The sequence below is a fragment of the Xiphophorus couchianus genome, chromosome 22 (genome assembly GCF_001444195.1).
Source record: "Xiphophorus couchianus chromosome 22, X_couchianus-1.0, whole genome shotgun sequence".
Taxonomy (NCBI): Eukaryota; Metazoa; Chordata; class Actinopteri; order Cyprinodontiformes; family Poeciliidae; genus Xiphophorus; species Xiphophorus couchianus.
The window spans coordinates 7,381,986-7,400,605 of NC_040249.1; the positions used below are offsets into that span (position 1 = coordinate 7,381,986).

The 18,620-nt window shown below is 37.6% G+C and overlaps 2 protein-coding genes across 2 annotated transcripts in view; both read left to right on the top strand.

Annotated features, from left to right (window-relative positions):
* The first annotated feature begins 450 nt into the window (after positions 1 to 450).
* LOC114138579 (ubiquitin-conjugating enzyme E2 D2-like) lies at positions 451 to 4,638 on the top strand. Its single transcript, XM_028007940.1, has 7 exons — positions 451 to 644; positions 1,174 to 1,237; positions 1,404 to 1,435; positions 1,664 to 1,741; positions 1,893 to 1,998; positions 4,135 to 4,228; positions 4,305 to 4,638. The coding sequence occupies exons 1-7, from the start codon at positions 621 to 623 to the stop codon at positions 4,348 to 4,350; spliced, it is 444 nt and encodes a 147-aa protein (XP_027863741.1). The 5' UTR covers positions 451 to 620; the 3' UTR covers positions 4,351 to 4,638.
* Positions 4,639 to 7,797: 3,159 nt separating this feature from the next.
* The window catches only part of bicc1a (BicC family RNA binding protein 1a), a 66,733-nt gene continuing 55,910 nt past the window's right edge, over positions 7,798 to 18,620 (top strand). The window contains exon 1 of the mRNA XM_028007390.1: positions 7,798 to 8,344. Within this exon, the coding sequence (XP_027863191.1) occupies positions 8,146 to 8,344 (199 nt within the window). The 5' untranslated portion in view covers positions 7,798 to 8,145. The remainder of the gene's footprint in view (positions 8,345 to 18,620) is intronic.

Consider the following 18,620-nt stretch of genomic DNA (forward strand, 5'->3'; position numbering starts at 1 on the left):
TACATTAATTTTTGATAATATTGTTTTCTGAAAAACAATATAATGATGTGCACATTTGCAACTGTATGCACAGCCATTTGTCATTTCATAGCAGTTACAAGCAAATACTAATCCAAACAACCTTTTATTTAAGGCATACTTTAACAGCATAGACTTGTACTTGGTACCTTTAATTTTCTTTGGTAATAACGACCTATTTTTGAATTGGAACTGAGCAAAATAGAATTTTTTGTTCTATTTTGAGGAACTGAAAAGATGTATTTTTGCTTTAGTAGAGTGGAAGCAATGTGCATTCTCCCAAATAAGGTTTTAATTAAATATTGTTGAGAGTACTATAGCAATACTGCGTTTTCCTAAGCTTTCAGTAGTGCGTCTTAACGATCATTTTTGGCGACGATTATTGAAGCGGGCTGTTGCGTTTTTTTAAAAAACTGGGTCAAAGACTCCATTTCCCACAATCCAGCTGCCCATTCTTCGTCGTCGAACAAAAACGCGGAAACAAAAGAACTAATCAGTTTTTCAAAACAAGCAACGAGTCGGCATAAAGTGAGCCTTGTCGTGGGTGACAGCTGTCAGAGTTTAGACCGTAGCTTCTCATAATCCACTCACAAAGACTTAGCATGGCTTTGAAGAGAATACAGAAGGTGAGAACGGTCGTCTTTTCTTAATTTGTTTAATGTGCCCGACAGGATGAAGCTATGCGGCGGAAACGCCTTTGTAATGTTAGCCATCTGTTTGTTAGCCGTTTCTGGTGGCTGTTTGTTGTAACTCTCATTTTCTCGGTTTTGTACAGTTTTGTACAGGCTGCTTCAGCAATCAGCTTTTGAGTCAATCGAACTTTTGATTAATTTGTGTCTTTAAAAGAAAATCGTATTTCCTGCTGAATTGCGGAGTGTGGTGGACCGACATGAGGACACAAGCCATTTATTGGACTTGTAAAAAGGCTCACATTTGTACATGTGATGGTTGTACGCAGAAGCTTATTATGCTATCAGCAAGCGGCATTATGAAAGCATTAATGACAACACATTTTGGGTTGTTTTTTTATAGCCTAGTATAGTTTCTTGTATGCTTGTTTGCTAACACTAGTTGACACCTAAGTGAAAGTAAATGTGTGTAAGCATTGATATTGTTAAGGTGTGCAAAATAGTAAAGCTTTTGTTTTCTTTTCAGGAGCTAAATGACTTGCAGAGAGACCCTCCAGCTTCATGTTCTGCTGGACCTGTAGGAGAAGACAGTAAGTGTGAGGATCTGCATCTGTTAACATCTTTAGAAACCATCTGTTCTTTTCTCCATGTTTTTAATCCTTGAATTAGTGCTGTATCTTTGAGACTGAGTTGTGACTCAGATGTTATGTGTGTTAATCGCGTAACCTGATGTTTGTTTATCTTTGCTTCCTTAAGTGTTTCACTGGCAAGCCACCATCACAGGACCGGTAAGCTGTTTCTGTTGGATTCTGGATTTGCTTGCAGCATTTTTAAAAACCAAATTGCTTCTAGATCTTTAGACAATAGTGTTTTATGTTGACTTTACAGCTCTTTCTGTTGTGTATGGAGAACACAGACTAGCATACTCTACCGTAATGTTATTCACTGAAGCCCATGACGCTGTTGAGCCACAAATATTGGACATGCTTTGGCAATAATCTGCTCTTGTGTTTCAGAATGACAGCCCTTATCATGGAGGAGTTTTTTTCCTTTCTGTCCATTTTCCCACTGACTATCCCTTTAAACCACCAAAGGTAACAATAGAAATGTATTTTAAACCATTATTTTTGTTGTCAGATATTAACTTGCTACATAAAAACATCAACTACAGTCTCGTATAGCTGGACTTCAACCATGTTGTAAAAAAGAGCTTTTTCTTTTTTTGGGCTTTGTTTTCCTCCATAGGTTGCCTTTACTACAAAAATCTATCACCCAAACATAAACAGCAATGGCAGCATTTGCCTTGACATCTTGAGGTCTCAGTGGTCCCCTGCTCTTACGATTTCAAAAGGTAACTAACCTTCGTATTTTGCCGATTCATTACAGACTTCACTGCAACAGATGTGGGTCAAAATGATACACAACAATACAATTTTAAATGTAAATTGGTTGAAGGACAAAAATGAGGCACGTTTCATACTGATCCTGTCTCAGTTTGTACAAGACATGTAGACATTGTGTAGCTGCTTTGACAACTGATGATTTAAAGTAATTTTCTGTCATTTACTTGTTACCGTTGTTCTTTCCTTTTATATTTATTATATGGTATGTAGGGGTGGGCATTTATTGTATTATTTAGCTTTGCCTTGGGGAAAAAATGGAAAAATTAGTAATTGTGTTATCATATTAAACTGTTGGCTTACCTCAAAACTGACTGAATAATTGAATAGCTGGAGAAACAGTCTGATTTTTTTTTTCATTATTTCCATGAAGTTATCAATAAAAGCAGCATTTACATTTAAAAATATAATTTAATATAGTCTTTAGTGGCATAGTTGTGCTGCTTAATTTAAGCATTGAAAGGAAGTACCCTTTTTCAAGTTGCGAAATGTTATTGTTAGAGCAGTATGAAGTGTTTGAGTCTTTTTATTGTCACTGTTATCATATTTGCAATAGATTTCACAAAACATTTGAAAAAAGGGTACATATATTCCTTATGTCCTTCTTGCTGAGTCATTTTGGTTTGTTCAAGGTCACAGCCTGGCCCAAAACGGGATCAGAATCAAAATCAATGGAAATAGACTGTCATATAAATGTTCAGGTATATGTGAGATTTAAGCTTTTGTGGCAATTCATCACCACAACTCATTCCAAGATAATTCGACACAGTGTGAAATAAATGGCTCCGGTTTAATTTGCACCTTCATTTTATCCCTTTTGCTTCTATTTTGGGACCAGTAATTACCAATTTTATACAGATGTAGTCTGGCATATCCTTGCATCTCTCCTTGTATTTAACTATTTTCATAAATTATTGAGACGATTCACCATGAAAATGCTCAAGTCTCGTCTTTCTCACATGCTAATTCCAGTTCATTTTATTTCTTTTTGTTCTGACACAAATGTGGGCTCGTTGACACTTATGCCAGATTAAGATACTTATGATCGAACAGGTCATTCTAAGTGACCTGCTGCTTGTTGTTAAATATAATATAGTAATTAGCCATATAAACACATTTTCTTGTAATATGAATTGGTTGCATGACTGACATGAAGTGAATCCAAAAAGGTGGGATGCACAGTGGCAACAGCTTAAAAGATTCAAACGGATGAAATGAACAGCACCTAAATAAATTGGTACACTATGGTTTAAACTGCTATAGCTTTCCATGTATAATGGTGTATTACCAAATGTATGCCATTTTGGTCTAAATGTGAGGGAATTAAAGGGATTTTGTGGGATGTCAATGTAATGTCTTAGAGATATTTGTGTTGCTTTTAATGTCTTATTCTGAACAGTTCACGTTCAGAGATGTTCAAGTGCCATTTTTCAGAGTTTCTAGAGTCTGGCAATTATTAGCCAAATCAATTAGGAATTAGGTGAAACTTGCAATTTCTTGTCTTGTTTGTTAAAAGGGCATTTTAACCTGAGAAGAATGTTATTAGGCTGTGATTTTGAGTTGGGGTTGTGTCAGCTCTGTGCGGCATGAGACGCACATGTGTATTATACATGACATGTGAGAGCTGCAGCAGAATCTTTCTACATGTCCATAAAAGAGCTGTGTGGTACATGTGGTGATCAGTTTGTGTTTGCCACAGGGTAACCAGGCAAACACAGAAGTGTTTCACTTTGTCTTCCTATGCCATTAAAACAAAAGGAAGAGTTTGTCTAGAGGCATGAAATGAGGGTGTTAATTGCAAACCAACCTTGAACACTTGGTGTGGAGTTGTTCCTTTCTCTTGAGAAGCTCTTAGCTAAAATACAGTCAGAAAGATAGAAAAGTGAGGCAGTGCGTGTCGGATATCTGTGTAGAGTGCACAAGAAGCAGGAGAAAGATGGAGCATACGTACAATAAGAAAATCTCCCTTTTTTGCTTATTTGTTTTCTTTTCAATAGATAGCTCCTAAAAAGATCTAAGCAGAAAGTGTAAAGCAAATTCAAACAAAAAGGCACTACTTTTACACACATTTTTGTTCTTTTTTAAAGTTTTGTTGTCCATCTGCTCCCTTCTTTGTGACCCAAATCCCGATGATCCGCTCGTCCCTGAGATTGCACAGATCTACAAGACAGATAGACAAAAGTAAGTATTTTTGTATTAAATTATCTGACAAATCTTTTTTCTTCTTTCTAATTATGTCTTTATTTGTCCTCTTAAGGTATAACAAGCTAGCTAGAGAATGGACCCAGAGGTATGCAATGTGACAGAAAAATATAAAGCAACAACTTCTGCCAGAACTTCTCAACAGATGACAGTACTGTTCAAGTGCTTTCTCCACACTGGTTGTAACTGAGGTGTTTAATATGCTTAATGCACTTTCTCTACTGAGGTTTTACTTGACTTACCCGTTTTACTATTTTGGCATTATTGGAATTATTATTCTGAATATTTTTATTTGAAGTGTTGCGGTGGAGCGACTGTATGTTTCTTTGAACAGATTTGTATTTATATTTTTCATTATCTTGAAATAAAGATATTTAGCAGAATATGAATTCCATTTACTTTTTTTTTTTATAAAGCAACCCTCATTCAATGTGTTATAGGAGGACTATTTAACCCCGTTATTGTCTGTTTTGTAGTTTACATGACCACTAGATGGCACACCTCACTTTATACTAACCAAGCCGTTTTTAATGAGGCGTTATCTGTTCCCCTCCACATGATTTGTTTTATTTAATTTTGGTCTATTTGCCAAATGCCTAATTATGTGGAATGTGGTTATTACTGTTTTGCTGGAGTGATGAAATAAAAATAGAAAGGATGTTCTATAAATTAAAATTGAATTATCTTCTCCAACAGCTGTCGCAATGTTCTTGTACAATTAGCAAATACAGATTAATGAAGATGTCCCAGATTTTTAAAAAAATGTTCATTAGTGCTTATTTATGTGAAGGGATGCAGACATGCTTTCCCAGTTGATTGTTTTTATGTTTTACAGTTAAAGTTTTTGCAGTTTGCAAAATATTTAATTTTTATCTTGCTATACTTAAAAAATCATTTATATTTTAGCATAAATTAAACTTAATTTCAAGGAAAGACATTATGTTGCAACAAAATAGTTCAGAGTTCTGGTCATATAACGTGCAGACATTATTTATGATGAGAATGCCAATTTAAAGTCTGTACTTTATTCTATGCAGCTGCTCCTATTGTGTAGTAAATCTACAGTGTTTACATAAGGTGAACTGGTTTTAACTGTTTTTATTATTTAATTCCTGCAGGATATGGAGATAAATGAGGGTTTTATAATGCAGATATAGTCTGCATTGAGCTTCATAGCCATTCTTTAACAGGCCAATTTAGTTCACTAGGTCAGATTGTGGTTATTTGCTAGGAGGAAACCATTTTAGGTGATTTATTATGGCAAAAGATTTTTTTGCTATGTAATTGAGCATTCATTATTTAAATTATTTATTTTATTTTATATGGTGCAGTAATTATGATGCAATAGACATGTTGCAACAGACAAGTTCAGTGGTTATATATTTGTATATTTCAAACAATTGGGTGCACAAGCTTAAATTTGCAATGAATTTTCTCTAATCTACACAGGTCAATACTACATACCGCCCCATTATTATCCATCCATTCATTCTCTTACACGCCTCTAGTGGGGTCATGATGGGTGCTGGTGCCCATCTCCAGCAATCAACGGGCAAGAGGCGTTGACTTAGGAGATCCTGCAATGGACAGATGGCCAGTCCATCGCGGGGCAACACAGACAGGATAAACAATCTTTCAAGCACACACTCCCACTTAAGAAGAGTTTAGACAGACCAATCAACCCATCAGTCATGTTTTTGGACTGTGGACCTTCTGGAAAAAAGTTTAATGTTGGAAGAGCTAAAGGTATGTTAAAAGGACCATGATGAGACTCAAACCTAAGAACATTGTAATAATGTTCAGTGCTGGTAGCATCATGGTAATGATTCTTTTTGCTGCAAGGGGTACTGTACAATAAGGAAGTAGAACTACCTTCAAATTCTTAAAATCAAATCAACAAGTAAATTGTTGAAACTGTTATACAGATTGGGTGGACAAGAAGGGAAATGATCCCCAATATTAAAGTGCTTTTAGTTCAGGATAGCCTGACATCAATCTTCTGGAAAGTGGATGTAGTGTAACTAAAAGCCAACCAATTTAAAAAATACATTTTAGCACTTCTAGAGGGACAGGTAAAATATCTGGAAGAAACTTGCTGGTAGCAACAAATGGCGTGTGATTTATCAGCAGCATGCTAACTGGAATAAGAAAAAGTCTAGCAATCAGATTATGGCTGTCATTATTGGTCACAAAAACTTACTTGCCTGCTGAGTCAGAATCACACTTTATTTACACCCACTGGCTACTTTATTAGGCACATCTGTTAAGTTGCTTGTTAAAGCAGATGGCAAATCAGCCATGGCCAGGGCAGCAACTCACGCAGTGAATTTAGACAAGTAGATGTGGTGAAAATGATCGTGTAAGTGACTTTTGAATGTGATGTGGTCATTGTTGCCAGATGGGGTAGTTAGAATATTGTATAAATTGCCAATGTACTGGGATTTAACGCACAGCCATCTCTTTGGTTTACTGAGTGGTCCAGGAAAACATCTAGTTGTGTGGATGAATTTCCTTATTGATGATTGAGGAGATTAGCGAGAATGGACAATAGAGAAAAGCAACAAGAGCTAAAATAACCACCTTATGAGCAGGGTATGCAGAATACCATCTCTTGAATGTGCAACATGTTGAAGTAGATGGGGAAACAGCAGCAGACCATAATATTCATGTTGGCTAAGAAAAATAAATCTAGAACCAAAATTTACACAAGTTCACCAGAACTGGCAAAATTGAGTCTAATGAGTCTCAATTTGAGCACCAATATTCAGGGTCAGGATTTTGTGTTAACAACATGAAAGAATGGATTCATCCTGTTTTTATTAACGGCGGTGGTAGTGTAATGCCATGGGGGATATTTTCTTGGCACAGTTTGGGCTCTTTCCAACCAACTGTACACTGTTGAAACACCACTCCCACCTTAAGTATTGCATACATCTTCCCCTTTATGATCACATACCGGTCTTCTGATGGCTGTGTTCTGCAGGAAATGTAGTCTAAACTGAAATCCTCTCAAACTGCATCCTTGAACATGACGAGGAGTTCATTGGACACTGATACCCTTCTTCTGGTCACCAGATCTCAGTCCAATAGAGTAGCTTGGAAGGTGGTGGAAAAGGAGGTCAGCAGCGCATCAGTAGAAACTGCATAAGACTCACTCGGGCAGACTCTAGTACATGTAGGGTGTTCCTAATAAAGTGGCCAGTGACATGTAGCACCTACTTTCAAAGATGGCCAGCTCTAAATTTCTCTTTGGTTCCGTTCATGCATTGGCTCCCTCCAGGATTCAAAGACGGCCTCGCGTTTTCTTTTAATACTGTAAAGACCTTTGAATGCACATGTTTTAAGGTGTAAAAATGGCTGTAGCCTCTTCTTTCAAGTGATGCATGAAGTTGCTCAACCAGAAAGAACAAATGAAATCCAGAACCTTTCTCGGAACCAGTGAAAATTTAGAAATCTTCGCAGGAACCCGTGAGGTGGGGAGGGGATGATGTTCTAAAACTTTCTGGGAGGAGTCTGACACGTGAAACTTTCCCGAGGAGCTGCTTGGTATGTGTGCTGGTAGAGGCTCCGTTAACTCTGCAGACAGACGAACAACAGCGAGCGGATCTCTGAGCTGCTGCTGCTTACTTTTAGGAGTCTGTCCAATGGGGGGAAAACGACTGGGCTTGAAGTAACCGAGGAGGAAAAATTCTAAATAATAATAATAATAATAAAAACTTCGACTGCCCTACAATGAGCACGCACGACGCCTCGAAGTGACGGATTTTTTCTAAGTTAACAGACGTCTGTTTTTTTTAATTTTTAATTTTATTTTATTATTGTCTTTTTTATTTATTTAACTCTAGCTTTAAAAGTCAAACCGCTGTGGCCCCTGGAGAAAGTTACCGTGCGGCGCCATGGCTGCCCAGTGCGACACTCTGAGCGGATACTTGCAGCAGCAGCAGTCGGACCAGGGCTCAAACAGCGAGCGCAGCACCGACTCCCCTCTCCCCGGATCAGAGGAGGACCTCAGCGGGCCCCATCCGCTACCAGACCCGGAGTGGACCGAGGAGAGGTTCCGTGTGGACCGTAAGAAGCTGGAAATCATGTTGTTAGGTAAATGAATAAAAACAAAAAACTCCAGTGAAGTAAATATGTCCTAATTTCGATGTTAAATATTTGTAACAAAGTAGCAACTACCCGACTCTTTCAGATACTTAATTGATAGGCAAGTATGGTTGTAGTGGCGGACATGTTGGTTTTTCTTGATACCATGTTGGCACAAAATTAAGTTTCGTGTGCGTTATTTGGAATAATCAATCAAAGCAATTAAGGCAAGGCAATTAATGTTTCCAATTATTGCTTTGTGACTTTAACACCAATACATAAAGTAGCTGAAAAGGAAATTAAATTATAGATTTATTTTGCAATTTGTCGGTGGATGAGGCCCTAAATTTAAAGAAGTTAAAAAAGAGTTTCTCTGTTTGTCATGAAAGTTGTAGCCGAACTTACGTTCTCTGACCACAAGGTGTCGCCACACAAGTTCCTGTTTGCTGTTTGATGTGTGTCTGTAGACTAAACTGAAATTGACCTGAACATTCAGTTTACTTGCTTCCCAGCAGAAGAGTTTGCTTATGCGTACAGCTGATGAAACAGGCTTGGCTCAACTCAAGGTTTTCATGTTTTAGCCTTTCTTTATTGCCAGTGTTCATCATGGTTGCTTAAAACACAACTGATTCCTGCTGAGCTGCCAGGAATAATGTAAGCTTCTCTTAGAACTAGGACTGGGTTAGTTTTAGAGTGCCACTGTATTATAACCTTGAGTACAAACTTGGCATTTATGTTAAAATCTAAATCCACAACATGATTTCAATGACATATTTAAGGCAAAAGCAGCAATCACCCCCATTTCTGCACTGTCATAATCATATGTTGCAGCATCACCATACTGTATGTAATATTGCAATGCACAATATTGGTGAGCAATATGGACTTAAAGTTTTAACACAATATTTTGTGGTACTATTGTGATAATGATAAATGCACTGATAAGAACTATTTTTTCTGAGGTGGCTGTGACTTGAATGGCTCAACTGTCGTAGCCCCACAAACACAAATACCACAATATGAGAAACATATTTATTTGTAATATGCTTCATTAGGACACCAGTAACATAAAAAGTGTGACTTGTATCACCAGACTTCACACTGTAACTGCATTTAATCATATTTTTAAATTTATTGATATTTATTTACAATCTCATTGAACAAACAGTGGAGTAAACAGTACAAATGATAATCTTGACAATATGGACAGATTAGTTGTTTTTTTAAAAACATCATCAATTGGAAATTATTGTGATGATGATAAACCAAAATACTTATTATGACAAGAAATTTATCACAATAAGTGATAAACTGTATTGCATAGATGACTTAAAGGCAACATATTGTAGGCTGTAACACTTCAGAGGTCATGTATTCAGACTCTGCTTCCTTATAAACTGACCACATGGACTGACCGCCATTGTCTTTAAGACTCACCTCTCATGTAGATTGCGCTGACTAAGCTGCTAAAGCCCGAGGACAGTAGTAGAGACAGTGTGTTGATGTAAAAAGACAATGTGAGTAACGCCTGGGTTAATCACAATCAGTTCCATCATTGAAATATTCAGACATAATATTGCAGGTTTAGGATTTAGTACTGCATACAGCCATAATTATCTATGTCATATTAAAAAAAAACAGAATAAATGCCAGCTAAATTTAGTAGTAGTAGTTCTCAAGGTTAAAGTATACTTTGCTAAATATACTTTTTTGTCAATCTGCTACAGAGTAACACAAATCTAATAGCATGATATTAGCTGGTTAATTACCAGCTATTGGGATTTTAGGAGGCCATCAGTCATGCTACCAGTCAATCTACATAACACGCATGGCTTTCTAGTAGGGATGCATGATATTGTTGGCATGATATTGGTATCGGACGATTTTAGCTGTAAAATGTAACCTTGGACATCGACCATTCTGTCAAAATAGCTCACCGATATAAAAGGTGCTGTTTTTATATGGCAAACCAGTGACAATGATGCTTGCAGCACAGCACAACGTCACGCACACGTACCTGTTGTGATCACGGCGGGAGAGCAGGACCAAGTGAAAACGTCAGCCGTGTGGAAGGTTTTTAAAGTGTAGGAAACTGATAGCAAAACTACTATTTGTGGTGACTGCTCAGCATCAGTGATGCGAGGAGGAGCGACAGCGAAGTCCTACGACTTCTAACCTAATTAACCATCTCAAGAACCACCATTATGATGAGTTCCTGGTGGCCAAAAGGGAAAGTGAGAGAGCGGTTAACCGCGGAGAAAAAAAAACAACCTCACCAGCAGTTGATTCTACAAGCTTTGGGAAAATACTATTATTGGTATTGGTTATCGGCCAAATGAGTTTTAGTATATCGGCATATTGGATATCAACCAAAAAATCCAATATTACGCATCCCTACTTTCTAGTGCTTCCCTTAAAATAACATTCATATGTTAGCATGATGCCGCCATCATTTTTATACTTGTTAACACAACATATTTATTCTTGTTTTTTGCTAAATAAAATATATATAGTTTTTTTTTAAGTGTAGTAGCCATCTGTCAAGCAGTTGAGTGGCAGTGGGCATTTACAGGTGAGGGGAGGGGGCATAGCCGTGTACCCCTCTATTGACTCTATAGGGAACGGATGCAGTTCCCTGTAGAGTCTATGTCTCAATGCTGATGACTGACCCATTCATGTTTAGTAATAAGCCTCTCCCTCTGTCTGTGTCTCTTTAACAATTGTCGTGTGACAATAAACAGATATCTTACAAGAAAGGCTGAGATCATTTTGTCTTTAATTTCAAAACAAGGGTGCGTCATGTTGACGCATTGGTTTGGTGGAGCTGAAGTCGCTATCAGTATCAGAGGAACACAGTTGCTGCGAACTGCTTTGAAGCTGCTTTCTGTGTCAGAAGTTTGCAGAACAGAAAACATGGAATATTTCAAGTGTTTCAAAGTTGCACTTAGTTTAAAGTGCATTCTGTGTAGTGGAGTTTTAGGAGGCCATCAGTAAATTTTATGGTGTTCTAATATAATATTTTGGAAAGCAGCTGGTCTTATTCTGAACACAGACAGATGTGTGCATGCACACATGTGGCTCCTCTCGAGAATGTCCTGGTGGCTGCCTCGCTGCTCCGTACATTCCTCAAAGCTCCATGTCATCTCGAACTCTTCCAGGAAAACAACTTAAGCAGGGGCCGGCCCCGAGTCGGAGTCCTCCGGACATACCATGCGCCACGTCACGCAAGCTTACCCAAACATTTCTGTTTGTGCTCTTCTGCATCTGTGTATGTGACATGATGGAGCTGTCCGGGTGAATCTCAACAGTTTTTCAGTTTAGCCTGTCAGTTTTTTTGTTTTTGTTTTCCTGCTAACATCTCGTTTCCCGATCTTGTCCTTATTACGTCATGGCTGAAACGGCTCTTGTTGACTTTGCAGTTTGGATGCGGAGTGGAAATGTCTGCTCTGCTTCAGTCGCTGATCTGTCTGGTGGGTCGGAGCTTCAGACTTTCTCACCCTTGAAACTGCTTTAACTTTTGACCTTTGCCCCTTGCAGCTGTTAACAAAATATTTTACATATGTATACTATGGTGACAAGCGAGTACAGAGTGCACAGTAGAACTGTTTTACAAACGGTGATTAGTAACTGCAAAAATGTACAGAATCAGACACTCTTATTTTTAGCCTTGTGCAAGTAAATTTTGTTCGTAACAAATGATTCCCTCAGCCTCATCTATTTAAATTACAGCTCTGTAACATCTGCTTGTGCTTTGATTGGATAGCATTATATATTTGGATGTGGTAAGGCCAGCATTTGGACCATAATGAAACCATTTTATGAGAACCCCAGTATATTTTTATATCCACTGTTATATCGACTGTAACGATCTCGCTCCTTTGTCTTTCCCGGAAAATTAACTGCGACTTGACCTTGGGGAACGAACCAAAGGGCATCATGCTGTAATCACTTCCCACACAACAATAATTCAAATTGTTGGCTGCATCCAGGTAGTCTGTCTGCAGAAGTTTGTTTTTTTTGTGTGTGTGTGTGTGTTTCTTTTAAGCCACGCTGACCATCTGGTCTGGAATTGCAAAATATTGCAAATGCTACTGTGAATGGTGAAACTGTGCAGTCTTAAACAATGGGGCATTGAAAACTTCTGCCACAATGTTAGTCAATAATTACAAAAAAGAAAGTTTCAGACAAATTTTAAATAGATGATAATTTAACTAGATGTCTGTAATTATAACTAGATTAAGTTATATGCATTGTGTGGGATTGACTCAAATTAGTGCATAATTGTAAGAAGAAGGAGAAAAAGAAGAAGTAGTAGAATATATGGTTTTAAGGATACCTAACATTCTCAAAGATCTGCTGGTTTAATCTGCTGCCCCTAAATAAATCTAGTACAACTGTCTTCAGAAGTCACATAATTAGGAATAATAGTCTACCTGTTTGTAATTTATCATCGGTATAAATTAGGGTCAAAAAACTTGAAATTTTCAATATTATTTCAATTCACCAACATTTTCAACCTTTTCTTTTTGTTTTCCCCAACCATCAAGGTTTTTGCAACTTTGTTGAATAGATCTAAGCCAGGTGCATCATGGATATTATGCCAGCTCCAATTAAGAGACCCAATGTATTGTTGGTGTGCAGTGTTTTTGCGTGGTCTTGAAATATTACAGCCAAGCAGCCATTTGTGTTTGCAACACTGCACACTCTGATATTGCAGTCAATGTTTCTTCTCAACATTGTCTCCATCTCCAATAATCTCTGAAGCCTTCACAGTTGTCCTGTGTATTGTGTGTGTTTTAATGTGCATAACTGCAAATGTAATCTAAAATTCCCTTTTGATACATTAATATTTTTACATTATGTAGAATTGTAGAGAGTATTAGCCTTACTTTCTGTTCTTAAGCTATGTCTATAAAAAAGGAAATGTGGGCCTTAAGCTCAGTAAAAAATGTTCCTCTGCAGAATAAAACTGCTGTGTATTCTGTGGGCTTACAGTACGGTCCAAAGCGAATCCATTCCACGTGTAATGCGATGTTTCCACCAGGAGTAATTTCACCCCTTATCCACTTACTGCGTTTTTATTTTTGTACCTGCTTTGACAATTGATGAGTTTAAAGTGATTTTCCCCATGCTACTCACAGCCTGCTGAATTGCAACGCGGTTTACTCAGAGGTCATAATCTCACATATTTCACAAGTGAGTCAGCTGGCCCAAACAATGATCAGGAGCACAATTAATGGAAACAGGGTGCTCAGTGTTATACACAAATAAATTATTGTAATATTTTTATTAATTAATTTTTTTAAATCTCTGCAATTAATCAAAAACATCCACATGCAAAGAGAAATTATTTGATATTCTTACCCATATATTTTTGAGTATATGGGTATGTACTGGTAGTAGGGACGGCATAGATTGATCTCCTAACGAGGGTGTCTAGCAGAACACCAGCAATTTGAAAATGTGTGTCTATCCATTTTTACCACAATGGATGGTAAAATGTACCAAAACAGTTGCATGTTTTGTTTATGTTTTCATTATAACCTTGTTTTAATTCTAATATATATATATATATATTGAACTGGTAATTATTTTAGATAGCAGGCCCCCAATGTTGTTTTTCAAGTTGGAAGCTGAAGGAGTTGTGAATTAGATGCCTTTATTTTAATTAGATTTTTGACCAGCTATTTGTAGAGAAGAGTTATGAAGTGCTGCCCCTCCCCCACCTGTTGCTGCACACTGCTGATTCAAGACTATTAACATTTTCCAATATTTGCAATTGGAAATATAATTTTTTCTTGTAAAACATAGACAGTCATGGAATGGAAACTAAAGGCACGCCACCAATCACTCATATTTAAGTTAATGCTGTTTTAAAACTAGGTTACAAGTCCCAAGCTTCATGCCCAAACCATTTTTTACTAAATGCTACTACATCATGACAGTCTCATTCTGCTCATTCTGCTCATTCTGACCCTTGTCTAATGGCTAGAATATGCAAAAACTGGCACATAAAAGTACAGAACTAGAGTTGAGAATCATTGAATAGTGTGAATTCTGGTAAATAATAGGGATGTAAGTGAAATAACTCCCAGTAATAAACCCTAATTTATTCGCTTAAACTGATGTTTGGATCAGATATTGTGCATGGCCTCCCTGTCTTTGCATGGTTTACATCAGAAAAACATGGAAATTATTAGCTGCTCAGCAACTACAAGTTTAGCATTTGCATCACTGGCAGCGACTTGAGTTTCCAGGGCTTTAGATCAGTAAGTAGAGGGTGAAGTGACAACAAAATCTCACCCTGAATGGTCTCTGGGTTTACAGTTGTACTCTTGGCATGCTTTATAAGAACTCCCCTTTTAATACCTTGGATACGTTCACAGAGACACGAAAGCTTGAAAGATGCTGCATGAGGGCATGTGTGTGTGTGTGTGTGTGTTTTTTTTTTTTTTTTACATTCATTTTGAAAAGCTTAAAACATAGTTTTGGAAAGAAACAGCGTTTTCTCTCCAAATAATCATGATTTTTTTTAAAAATGCAGCACATAACTTTTTAAATCTCTCTGTGGACGGGTTTTTGTCACTCAGACTAATAATGATAGTTCTGTGGTGTTTGTGATTAAGCTCAGACTCCTGGTGGGACTGCGTGTACACATCGTAACAACATGTTTTCTGCAAAACAGTGGCAACAACCTACAATTAGGCTAAGTGAATCATTTTCCTCATTTACCTAATTTGCTTTCCCCTCTCTGAACCAACATCCATTATAGGTTAGAGGGACAGCAAGGTTGTTGGGTTTTTTTTATAAGAGTGCAACGATTTTTTTGCAATTTTATCAATAGCTGTAAATATAATTTATGTAAACTATATTTGTCATAGCCAAATAGTTGCAGTTACTTGTGCTTTCTGACTGTTGTTTAGTTTATGGAGCCATGAGACAGGCGTAATATTAGTAAATTGTTGCAATAACAATTTATTGGTTCACAAGTGGTGAAACAGTGGGGCTAAGTGATGCTTTTTTTCAGTCTGACCACTGAAGTAGGGCTGGGCTGTATCCACTTTTTTGGGGTTGTTTAGTGTTTACCAAAATTACTGGGTATACAATTATGCTATTTGTCTAGACGGGTTTGTGATGTCACACAAACACACTTTAATGTATTCTGTTGAGATTTTGTGATAAAGTATTGCACAATTGTCAAGTGGAATGGAAATGTCAAAGGATTTTTAAGAAAGGTCCACGCTTTGACTGGGTCATTCCATTAGGGCTGCACAATAGAAAATCTTGCAATTAATATAGTAATGGTAAATACTGTTATGAGAATATTAGCTACCAACTATGCCTATTTTTTCACCTTTGCTTGTATCGAGCTGTAACCTTTAGAATTTTGGGGAATTACATTAGTTTGAGCATCTTATACCATGACAAACTGGCTGAATATTACATTAGCATGTAAATTACAAGTTCATTATACTTGAAATACATTATTGAACACCTGTTGCTCTCCAAACAGTCCTTTTCGATATGAATATTGCATACACAATGTATTGTGATATATTCTACCACCTTATTGTGAACATCTTTTGATCTAAACCACAACATTGTTGCTCTGGCCGTCCATTAAGTTTATGGTAATTGTCCTGCTAAAAGGAGAACCTCCTCCTCAGCCTGTATTTAGCCCCAACTTTCCATTAACACTAGCCAGTTTCTCCGACCCTGCTGAAGAATTGCATCTCCACAACATAATGCTGATGCCACCATGTTTCACTCTGGCGATGACGTATTAAGGGAGACATGTATTGTTTGTTTTCCACAACATATCATTTTTGACATGTAGCTCAAAGGTTTTGTTTCAGGTCATCTGGCCAGAGCACCTTCTCACATGTGTAGGTTCCCCTATGGCTTGATTTGCTTTCTTCTTACTACTCCTCCATAAAGGCCAAACTTTGTAGTGGGCATGACTAATATTTGTCCTGTCAAAGATTGCTCCACCTGAGTCATGGTTGCCACAGCTGCAGTGGTCTACTTGGCTACTTGTATAATTAATGCTCCCTGTGGTTGACGTGTCAGCTTAGTAGGACAGTTCAATCCATTCAGCTGATGGATTGAACTGTGCTTTGTGAAATGTTCAAAGCTTGACAAATTGTTTTATGGTAAATGTGCTGTACTTGTTAGTGATTTATCTAGTCCAGAGGACTCCAAACTGCTTCACACTGCATTTATCCATTCATGCACACATTCACCCACTGATGGTGGCAAGCTAAGCTGTCACCGCTGCTGCCCTGGGGCCGACGGACAGGAGTGAATCCTAACCCTGCTTTTTGTAATTTTTCATTGACTTGTCTGTTGTGTTTCTTGTTCCTCATTTTGCTGCTCATTCGTGTTTTCTAACAACCTTCTATGGCCTTCACAGAACAGCTGGATTTATACTGAGATTAAACAACACAGTTCACACTGTGTTGGCCCCTCGGTTTCTAGGTGTCATAGGGCAAGATGTAAGATAATACTTCAAGAGTTGTGAACACTGTAAACAGGTTAATGCCGAATACACCTGGGGAGTTCTCATAGACACCAATGTAAACATCATGATGGTAAAGTGACAACATACTGTATGTCTAAATTACATTCACTGCAGTCAATTGACGTTGGCTACATAACATAGGCAGTAGGATTGATTGCAAATCAAATGTTTTAAATATCTTTGCATGACAAACATTGACTTTTCAGTAGATTGTAATGACAATACTTAAATACCCTTGCTTTATACCTTAAAGCTGGGGGATATAACTTTCATTTTAAAAGTTTTTTACATACATGTTCAAAATGTGACAGTATATGAGTCAGATAATCGATGACAAGATCAATCTCCTCCACTTCCTCCCTGAGCTACTATTGCCATCTGAAGAAATGCACCACTCCTGGTCGAAAACAACCAATCAGAGCTAGGAGGAGGGTCTTTGCACTGCCAATCAACCTTGTGTATGTGCTGCTCAGTGTGCTAATGGCAGAGAACCAACTTACTGTTACAGGAAAGTTGTTTATCCACTGTCATTGGTGGCCATACTAAACTAGTCATTTGTGGCAGGCTCTGCTGATGGGAAGAATCTGTATAGTGGCAGAGAGAAAGAGGGCAGCTGTGAGCGGCGCATACACAAGATTAACAATGCTAAGACCTTCCTCCTGGCTCTGATTGTTTTTCACCAAGCTGTGTTAGTTCTGTAGTTAGTTCTTGGAGCACTGGAAGAAGGCAGAGGACCTTGATTTTTTCTTCTTCAGATTATCTATTTCATACTATACGGGCACAACATAGTGATAGTTTTAATAAATATGTAAAAATGTTGTAGATACATGCCCCATATATGTAATACTGTACTACCACCCACCTCTAATAGTCAGCCTTCCTCTTTTAGTCCAGATGGTCTTGTTGCTGTAATGTTGCTTATATTTAGTAATAATTATATTAGTTATATTTGCAATAACTGCTATAATTTTAAAAATGTAAACTTTTAGCCAGTATAAAAAAGAATTATGAAAAAAAGAATGAGTAGTTGATCTAGACCTTTGAAGAAAATCCAGCTATTGTCTTTTTCCTATAACTCAAAGAATGACTTCATTAGGTTTTCCACCAATTTATAATGAGGGTACTAAGTAAAAGGGGCCTCAGCCTCCTCTTTCCCCTGGCTGCTGAGTAAGACTCGTAGACAGGAAGTGAGTGTCTTTCGGGGAATGTTCTGCTGGCTTTTCTTTTTTTTCCTTCATTCTCCCCTTTATTTCTCAACACTGACGGTTCTACACTGCTATGTTGTTCCATCAAACCCATGGTACAGTCACCGAAGTTTCCAGATTTTGCCGGTCTTTTCCCAACCCTACAGCTCAATACTCATTTAACCTTCTCACACAAAAGTGGAGAAGTTCAGGCATCAGCAACTTTGAAAACAGCTGCGTATTGCAACACATGTTTTTTATTATGTGCATCATAATGTATACAAGTGAATGGACTTTGGAAGTATTTGGGTTTTTGGGACATAGTAGATGTCGTGGTGCTTTTTCAGACCTGATGAACCTGAAGTGAAAGTAAAGATGGAAAGGCTGGGAACTTGGAGAGAATCCTATAACAGATTATTGTTGGATTGAAACATTGCAAAGAATGGAAAACAAGAGAGCAGGCCAGCAACAGAAAGGAAAATCCCTGTCTCGTGTCTAGATTTGGAAATCATCTGTCGTTCAGAAAGATTTGTATAACAGACTGACTGGATTTCATGCTGAATAAGTGTTGTAGATGGCT

Bases quoted from the DNA above. Each gene is read 5' to 3' on its own strand.
- LOC114138579 (XM_028007940.1), top strand. From the start codon at position 621: ATGGCTTTGAAGAGAATACAGAAG. The intron at 645-1,173 runs GTGAGAACGGTC...TTTTCTTTTCAG, and splicing joins CTTTGAAGAGAATACAGAAG to GAGCTAAATGACTTGCAGAG. The intron at 1,742-1,892 runs GTAACAATAGAA...TTTCCTCCATAG, and splicing joins ATCCCTTTAAACCACCAAAG to GTTGCCTTTACTACAAAAAT.